Source organism: Nannospalax galili, unplaced genomic scaffold (genome assembly GCF_000622305.1).
Source record: "Nannospalax galili isolate Female #2095 unplaced genomic scaffold, S.galili_v1.0 scaffold125, whole genome shotgun sequence".
NCBI lineage: Eukaryota > Metazoa > Chordata > Mammalia > Rodentia > Spalacidae > Nannospalax > Nannospalax galili.
The window spans coordinates 2,444,832-2,454,669 of NW_008354705.1; the positions used below are offsets into that span (position 1 = coordinate 2,444,832).

At 43.7% G+C, this 9,838-nt stretch overlaps 2 protein-coding genes across 2 annotated transcripts in view; both read right to left on the minus strand.

Moving 5' to 3' along the window:
- The window catches only part of Grin3a (glutamate ionotropic receptor NMDA type subunit 3A), a 200,270-nt gene that overhangs the window by 14,098 nt on the left and 176,334 nt on the right, over nt 1–9,838 (minus strand). The gene's annotated exons all lie outside the window — the stretch shown is intronic.
- On the minus strand, nt 2,561–3,073 carry LOC103749104 (calcineurin subunit B type 2). Its single transcript, XM_008851921.1, has one exon. It carries the CDS (start codon nt 3,071–3,073, stop codon nt 2,561–2,563), a length of 513 nt encoding a protein of 170 aa, XP_008850143.1.

Sequence of the window (9,838 nt, forward strand, 5' to 3'; positions counted from 1 at the left end):
CATTCAATGCCTGTGGAGGCCAGAAGAGGGCACCAGATCTCTGGAAACTACAGATGGCTGTTAGCTGTGATGTGGGTGCTGTGAACTGAATCCAGGTCTTCTGGGAGACCAGCAAAAGTTTTTAACTGCAGTGCCATCTCTCCAGCCCTCAATTTCCATATTTTAAAGTGTGCATTTCAAGATCTTTAAGGTCTATCCATAGTGGATTTTCTTGGTATATGTTCACTTTCCTCACAAAGTCAAGTAGATTGGCCTCCATAGAATCAAAGGTTTTTTTTTGAATGTTCTTTACAGCTCAAGTTGAGGAGTCTAATGTGTCCTCTGCACATGACATGAGGGAGCAAAGAGCTTTGACATTTGACCCTATTGTTCCCCTTTTGCCAGTTATTTTAGGATGGGAGTTCAAGGTGTTAAGAAATGAGGGTGCAAAAACCAGCAGAACTCATGACTCTTTTCCATACTGATCTTACAGAAGAGGAGGTAGAGTAAGGGAAGGAACTGAGTAGAACGAGCATTGTATTCTCTGTGCTCAGCATACTTAGTCATTTGAATCTTCAGAATACCCTTGGATAGAAAGACACAAAGGTGCTACGTTGCTCCTCTTCACCTAGCTAGTAAGTGCCTGTGACAAAACTGTTGTAATTGAATCCACAGCTAGACACATTTGAGTCTTTGAACTATGTTAACTACTGTGCAGTAAGTTACAACTCCACTGGGATAGGGATTGTTTGTTCATTGAAAATACATGTTTTTAGGATGGACTAGAAATTACAAGGACAGGGATTCCTATTCTTTGTGGCTTTTAAGTAATCTATAATATGTGTGACAGTGTTTCTTAGTAGATGGGTGCCCTGCCAGTGATTTGGTTTGTGAACTTTTTCTTTTTCTATTCTTTCTCCCCTAAGACGAATTGCCAGCTTCTTTAAAATAAAACAACAAATCTAGAAATGGGTATTGAGAAAAATTGCTCCAATGATATCCCTTGATTAAGTATGGGAAGAGTTTATGTCATTTTTCTGGTATTTTGAGTCTGGCACCTTATATGGGGAGCAACCCTTGTAAGAGAGGATGGATGTGAAGTGGCAGCAGATGCTGGGGTGAGTGCTGAGCTTGCCCTCTAAGACCTTGTACTCTAAGACCTGACTACAAGTAGGCTAAGTGATCTCAGAGAGTGTCTTAAGGGGGCAAGCAGTAGTGTACTCACTGGTAAACTGACTCTCCTGAACAAAACACAGCTTGTTTTTTTTTTCTTTAATGTACTACTTACCACTGCTGATCTCAGTTTATCAACAAGACCTAAGTGAGTTGAGGAAAGAAGTGTATAATATTAGATCTTTTTGTTGTTGTTTGAGGCAGGGTCTCCCTCTGGCACCAGCTGACCTAGGACCCTCTGTGTAGAATGGCTGGCCTCCATTTCACAGAGATTTGCCTTCTTTACCTCTCAAGTGCTGGGATTAAAAGTGTGTACCACCACCTCTAGCTATACCATAGATTTTGTCTAGATCCAAGCTCCAGCACACCTGGGATACAAATCTCTTAGGGCATGAGGAACTCTGACTTGAACGTTACATTAGGAGAAAAGCATCCTGTGATGAGGCAGCTTCTCTGATAAGGGATTGTATCTACCTTTTAAAACCAAGCTTAGCCATTGCTGTTAGCATTGGTCATGTTCACCGATTTGTGCATCTCTGAGCACCAGAAGCAGCAACACATCAGCATCCTGGGAGGGGCCACTGCAGCCTGAATCTACTGATTCTTCCCTATAGGAAGACTGTGTCCCATTCCCCTCAACTGGGTTGGGGCTGAGTATTGGAAGTAAGGGTCCTTTCTGGGTAGGTCACTGCCCTATGTGATGGCAACACCTCTTTTCTGAATCTACTATTGGAGTGGGTAGCCAGGGCTAAAAATCTGTTGACACTGAGATTGGTGGGGTGGGCACTTGGTCCTGATTTAGCTATTCTTATAGGAACCCTGAGGCTCCTTTCTAGTGGGCTGAAGCAATGGGACAAATCCCCTGGATGGACTTCTACGCCTTCAAACACACTCAGGGATTTCTGGATGCATCCTGGGAGTGTTGGTGCTGACAGAGTGATGAAAAGATTCTAAGCAAATATCAATATATTTGTGCCAGTTGCTACAACAGGAAGATAACAATCTGTTAAAAATACTGAACGTCACAAGTAAATGAAAACAGTTCCTACCACCCCATGCAAATGGCAGTCTCCTCCCATATACATGCTGCCATGAGAAAGGCAAAGACGTACATTTTCTTAGTTTTGAACCTTTAAACTTTTTCTTGAACACGGTCTCTAAATCAAACAAGGAAAAAGACGTGGAAACCATTTCTTGATCTTTTTTCCCACTCTGCCCCTTTGTCTTCAGCCATTGAGAGTTCAGTTAATAACTGCATGGATGAAGCAGCCCATGTGAGGAAATGTAGCTTTGCAAAGAGAAACTCTTCTGAGTTAGGCAGAGAGACAGGAGCGGAGGTCTTTGACCACATCTTGAAGGAACAAAGCCAAATTTGCTGCGTGGTGCTCTTAGAGAGGGGAAAAAAATCTTACACAACCACTACCAACTTCTTGTGGACATCCAGGCCTCTGACCACATCACTGAACTCTTCAAAGGATATTCTTCCATCACCGTCCCGATCCAGGACCAGAATAGTTTTGTCCACCAGCTGCTGTAGCTGCCAGTCCTTGAGGTTGTTGCCCACCATCATCTTCAGCACCTGGAAGAGCTCTCCATTAGAGATGTAGCCATCCTTGTCTATGTCGTAGATGCTGAAGGCGAATCTCAGTTTCTCCTCCTCGTCGCCCTTGACACTGAACTGCGAGGTGCCCACGATGAACTCGGTGAAGTCCACTTCTCCGTTGCCGTCCCTGTCGAAGACATCGATCACTCGCCTCACCAGCGGGTTCTGCTGCGGCCGGGCCACCGACATGAACTCGTCCACGCTCAGGGCGCCCGATTTGTCTAAGTCCAACTTCTTGAATCTCTTGCCCAGCCTTTTAATCTCATCTTGGTCGAAGTGGGCACACATCTGGGATGGGTAGCTGGACTCATTCCCCATGGCAGAAGCGGGATGGGCTGGCAGGGCCAGGAGATGGGGGAGACCATCGGGCGGCGTGCTGCCGTTGGCCCGCTCGGCCCCAGCGTATGTAGGACGGCACGTGGGATCCGGAGACAGGCAGCAGGGTGGGGGAGGGGAAGCACGGTGAGAAGGGGAACAGAGGAAGGAGGGACGGGAGCGTGGACTGGGGCTTCCCAGTAGAGGGATAGCTGCCTGCCCTCTCATGCCCCTCGTAGGTTTCCCTTATAAGGCCTGTTCCTATAAAAGTGATGTCTTACACTTTTCTCCCCCAGGAAATGCGAGTCCCTGGGGCACATCCAGATAATTCACTGTGCTGTGTTCAGCACACAGTATATGTCTTGACACTCGGTACATGCTTAACCAATGCCTGTTACATGACTGAGTGATGGTAACCCCCGGCACATGCTTCCTTTGCAGGCCTAGGATAACTGCCAGAGGAAATGACACGTCCAAGCAGTTGACATTAGGTTTATCTCTCACAATTCCCTGGGAGCAGCCAAATGGTTTCCTTCTGGGACTTTTTCAGTATCTGAGGTTCAGAGACTTTCTAAGAAAACAGACTTTCTCACATGGGTCACCTATAGACACCTACAGACCCCAGAGAAATACAAAATTGTCTAATTCAGGGCATGTCCCAATAAAGCATTTCTCCCCAGAACATTGCCTCCGTGGCTCTATGACTTCTATCCATGCCTGAGGTCTGCTGCCCACAGCCTGGCTGTCCTACAAGCATGCTGGAGATCTGCTGCAGAGTGTCCAGAGTCCTTTGTGCGTAGAGGTGCAGTCTTCCCATCTCACTTCCTCCTTTTCTTCCACCAGATTTGTTCTTTCAGCTGAAGATTAATCTTACAGACTTATGTTCCTTCCCCACTTTGGAGCAGTGCCTCCATTACTCTAAATGCATAAGGCATACATGTGGTTTAAGAGCAATTCAGTTCAAAGAGACTTGGGGCACCTCAGGCCACTAAATCAAACTGAAAGGCTCATCACTCCCTCACTTTTGAAAGCAAGAGTGAGCACATCTGTGTTCTTTAGTTCACCTGAAGATCAGTTTAAAGATCACCATATGAAACTGGTGTGACTGAGCTACTGGACATCTTACCATTAGGTTTGGCTATTTTAGTTTTCTCTTTGTAAAATGATAATAACTCAACTGGCTTAAAAAATTTATTGGTCAGGCGTGGTGGTGCACACCTTTAATTCCAGCACTTGGGAGGCAGAGGCAAGTGGAGCTCTGTCAGCTGGAGGTCAGCCTAGTCTACATAGCCAGTTCTAGTCCTGCCAGAGCTACACAGTAAAACCTTGTCTCAAAAAATAAATAAATAAAAGATTTATTTTTAACTATATGTATGTGTGTGGGTAGGTGTATGTGAGTACAGTGCCCTCAGAGGCCAGAAGAAGGCATTAGACACCCTGGAGCTGGAGGTACAGGAAGTTGTGAGTCAGTTGATGTGCGTATTGGGACCCTCAACTCTAGTCCTCTACTAGAACAGTTTCTCACTCTTAACCACCAAGTCACCTCTCCAGCTCTGCCATTGGCAAAATAAATGAACCAATCAAAAAGCACCAAGTACCTCTTTCCCCAGCTAAACTCTCTAAGCTGTGATATTTTATGGGAAACAGATTTTGACTTACTCCTTTCCCTGCTTTCCTGTTATGTAGAGAAAAAAACAGGGTATACCTTATGTACAAACCTATTGACTTTGCAACATTAAAGGGAATTCACTATGCTATCATGGTGTCACATACTTGTAATCCCAGCATAGTCTAGGTAACCATCTCAAAAAAAAGGGAGGGCAGAGATCACCTTAAATTGCAATGCAAGATGTCAAAATCAATGCTAAATACTTGCCCATGTCACCTGGGTACTCCCTGGAGGTGGCATTTTGAACAAATAAAGAGTCAGGAGCCCAGATCTGACCCCTTCCAATACCTTTGTTTCTCAGGACAAAGCTAAGGAGTCAAGAAGTTTGCATTTTTTTTTTTAAAAAAAGCAAGGGCTTGAGAGATGGCTTAGCAGTTAAGAGCATTGCCTGCTCTTGCAAAGGACCCAGGTTCAATTCCTAGCACCCACATGGTCGCTAACAAGTGTCTATAACTTCAGTTCCAGGGGAATCCAACACCTTGTGACCTCCATGGGTGCTGCACGACACGGGTGGACTTACACATATGCAGGCAATAACTCATACACTAAAATTAAAATGATAAAGTATTAAAACAAAAACTATTGCAGTTCATTAAAAGCTAGCTATGAGCATGGAAAATATATTGATAAGAGAAGGAAAAGAAGGTAGACTTCTTAGACATTGGCTACATGCTGCTGCTGCACATGGCTCTTGATTACTTTCCCAGTATTAACTTTGGCTCCTCCAGTTTAGTTTCTGAGAACTGACCGCAGACTTCTAGTAGGCTTGAGGACCCCAGTAATCATCATCAGGCACTCTTATAGATTGCTTATGGTTCTTTCTTAGGTTAGTCCTTGATAGTTGCTATGGTAAAGGAGTCACCACTGAACTGTCCTCTGTGGAGTGTTCTGTTAAGAGGCAGCAAAGGATAATGCAGAAAACAGGAATTAAATAGGCCTTGTTCCAGTCACAGCTCTGCCTCTAGTGGCTGTGAGCCCTAGGGAAGGAAGCCACAATCCTGCCACCATCCTGTTTGTAAAGCAGTGATAACAACTGTCCCTGCATGGGGACTCGGGAGAGATAGTTCATTCAGTAAAGTGCTTGCCTTGCAAGCATGAGGACCTGGATTCAATGTCCAGAACCCATGTTAAGAAAGCCTGAAGCAGTGGCATGCATGTGCTTAGAATCCCAGAGCTGGGCAGATCCCTGGGCCTTGCTGGCCAGCCTGCCTTGCCTACTTAGTGGGCTCCAGGCCAGTGACAGACCCTGTCTCAAATAGCAAGGTAGATAGTACCTCAGGAACAGCACCCATGGGTTGATGTCTGGCCTCCACACACATGCACACATGCATCTACATGAACATGCACATACAAAAATAATTGTGCTTTCTTTATCTACTGCATATGATTCTTGTGGTGGACAGAAGAGGTAGTATACACAGAAATGCCATCTCAAGAGTTAACTAATTTAATTATTGGACAGATGCTGTGCGGAAGATGGTGCCACTTCACTGAAATACTTCCAGTGCTCAGGAAGATTCATTTGTTCCTGCGTGGTAGAGAATGTGGCACAGCGCTGGACTGAAGCAGTTAGTCAGTGTGAGGTTGAGTTCCCTGTTGCTCTGCATTTCATAAACTTTGCAGTCAGCATCATAAAGGGATTCAAGTTTTGTTTCAGTTTTCTCTCGCCATTCATTATTCTTAGTCATTCCTGTGGAAAGCACTATTTGTTACTCTTTCTGTTTAGCACCATGGAGTGATAAATTAAAAGGGTTGATTGATTCAGAAGAAACCAAAAGCCTGATGATACGTCTGTTTCAGCAAGGCATTTCCCCTCGTTTTTATTTTCCCCTCTAGGATTTTCCGATTTAGAGCTATGAGACAGTCACATGCAAAAGTAATTGACAACAGAGCTGGAGGTGATGGGATCCGTGGTTCCTAACGCACTCTCTTCCAAGTCATCCAGGAGAGCAGGTGTGTGAACAAGTCACACAGTCATTCTAGAAACTTTCCAGGAAGTCCTAGCCTTCACCTGGAAGCATTTTTTGGCACTCCCTGGAGCCATGTTTAGCACATAAGTATACTGATGTTAGCCACACTGTGGTCTGTGGAACTGCAGATTAAGCTATAGCTTACGTCCTGAGCTCAAGCTGTTCTGAGTGTCAGCGTCCTCATCTGCAAAGCAGGAATGATGGGAGGGTGTCAGAGTGTTACTGCAGGTATAGTGATGTATGGAAGATAACATCCAGGATGAAAGTACTTAAAACACATCTAAATGACTCTAGCTTGCAGTAGGTGCTTTACATGTTTTTGTTGTTGTAGTTTTTGTGTGTGTTTTAATCTGGTCTCCTAGTCCCTTTCCTATTTCTTTAATTGATTTCTCTGAAGAAGAAAGCTGGCTCTGCCTATATGTCTTTTCTTGGGATGTCAGGAAGCTTGCTTCAAATTTAAACTCATTCAACAAGACAACCCCTACACTTAGGGTTCAGGGAACATTGAAGAAGAGGGGGTAGAAAGATCCTAAGAGCCAGAAGACCAGGACACCTAGTGCTAGATCATGTATTCTAGACATGGTAGAGAAGCTGCAACCATAATATGGTTGCCTAAACACGACCTACATAAAAACACTGGTTGACATGCCAATGTGGATGGAGGAAATTTCATAGCTTCCATTCTAGATGAAGAGCTACAGGCAATCAGTGGATGCTGAGGGAGGGAGACTCAGTTCTCACCAGGTACAAACTCTCTGATAGGTTATCTAATCCCAAGTGTTCAGTCCTAAACACATGTGCACAAGAGCAATGTTAAATAGACCCAGGAAATTTCATATATGTTTGTATATTTGTAAGTGTATGTATGTATATATAACAATAAAGAAGAAGATAAATTGCGGGGGGCTGTGGGGGCATGGAGGAGTAAGAGGAAGGGGATGGGTGGAGATGATGTAAATACAATACTCATGTATACAAAGATATTACATATAAAAATAAATCCATTCAACAAATTATATTAGAAACATCCTATATGCCAGATAATGGGGTTACTGTGGTAAAGAAAGCTCAGTCTGTGGGGAAACAGTTCTGCCAATGAGAAATCCAGTTTAATGATCAGCATGGCTTTAAGGGTATGAAATAATTTAGTCAGTCTTTCATGTATATTCAAAAAGATTAGAAATAATATGGTTGGCTTTCTTTTGTCATTCTGGGATGGTTTTTAATATGAGTTTTCAAGTGTGTAGTTTTAAATTAAAGTTATGCTGTTTAATAACTCTTGTGACCTCCAGCAGAATTAATTATCTGAGTCATTGTTTGTTCATTTGTAAAATGAGAACAGTGGTTGCTAATTCATAGACTCGTTCCCATGATTAAACAAGACAAAGAACTAGGCTCAGCTCCTGGGACAGAGTAAGCACAAACTTGGTAGAGGTGATCATTTTGGTTACTTTAGACTTACCTGAAAATTCTGATAGGCTGTTTGCATATACACAGATATGTTTAACCATCTATTTTCCCAACAAATGTTTACTGAGCATCTGCTGGGTGAGAGGAATAAAACAGTTGTTGAAAGCAGGTACCTTCTCTGCCGTCCCTGTCTCAAGAAGCCTGTAGAGAAGATGGGCATTAGGCAAACTATCATATTCAGAGATGTAAAGGAGCCTCTATGTTGAGTATTATACATAAGAGGAAGCTGGTTCCTGGAGAGTTCAGTGGAATTCACAGAAAACATTTATTGGGGCAGCGATGCTGAAGTTGAGATCTCAATGAGGAGAAGAGGTTAGCTAGGTATTCTGGGAGAGGTGATATTCCAATGGGGGAAAAAAAAAAACATGTGCAAAGGCACTGGGGCAGGAGGAACGAAATGAGTACCTGGAACCTACAGAAGTCATGTGCAACTAGAGCAGGGAGGTCAAGGGATAGTAATGTTATTAGATGAGATGGGATGGTAGAGCCTGGTTCTTTGTCTTGTTTAACCTTGGGAATGAGTCTATGAATTAGCAACCACTGTTCTCATTTTACAAATGAACAATGACTCAGATAATTAATTCTTGACCCAGACACTAAAGAAAAGGCATTGCCTATTCATTTACTTCTTACAGGGCATCACGTAGGCAACCTGTTTCAACATGTAAAGCACTGAGGTCATTCAGAGATGGCTCCTGCTCAGAAAGGTTACCGACTCCTGAGTGAATTAAAGCACAGGAGAATTGCAATGAATTGTAAGAGTAGACAGAAAATGAAACTTGCTGTCAGCAAGGGCAAAGCACTATCAAAGAGTTTGGAAATGTCCTGCTGGGAATAAACAGCTTTATTTTTGCAAGGAATGCTTGACCATGACACAGGCAAGGTAGAACAGTACTGTAACCGTAGTGGTACAGTGGGTGTTAGCCCACTGTGGGCTGCCTTTCAGTTCTGGAGCCTGGAACTGAAATCCAGAAGTTTTCAAGTTCTTGCTCCCTTGGACACTTGTATGACCTCCTCTATCTCCTCCTAGCTCCTGTCAGGTTGGCATTTGTCCCATGGTGCAGTTTAGTTTGCAGAAGATCTTAGAGGTCCATATTAAAGGCTTAGTCCCAGCCCCACTACTGAGAGATGGAAGTAAGTTTCAGAGATGGAAACCAGTAAGAAGTCTTCCTCTCACTGGGGACTGGGTTCTTAAGGGAATACTGGGACCCCAACCTCTTCATTGTTTTTGATCCAAGCATGAGGCAAATAGTTTTGTTCCACCAAGTGTTCCCAATCATGTGCTACCTCACCACAGGCCCCAAAGCAATGGGGCTAACCTGTGATGGCCTAAAACTCCCAAAATTGTGACCTCAAGCAAACTTCCTTTTAACGAGTATTTTGGTACAGGTATTTCGTTACAGTAATTGAAAGCTGACTGGCACACAGCAATTAAAAGTACCAGACTGGTGGAACTAACCTTCATGGATGTTTAAAAGACATACTTTGAGGCCTATACTAATTTGGTAAGAGTGATATAAAGGACAGTTTTGCTCCTTGCCCTCCTAGGTCAACTAGTTCCAGGGGACTATAAACATCTCTCAAAATGTCCTGTAATTGTCGTGGGTCACCTGTCCTCTTGATCAAGGAGGCTGAGGAGACCCCACCAGATGGACTTGA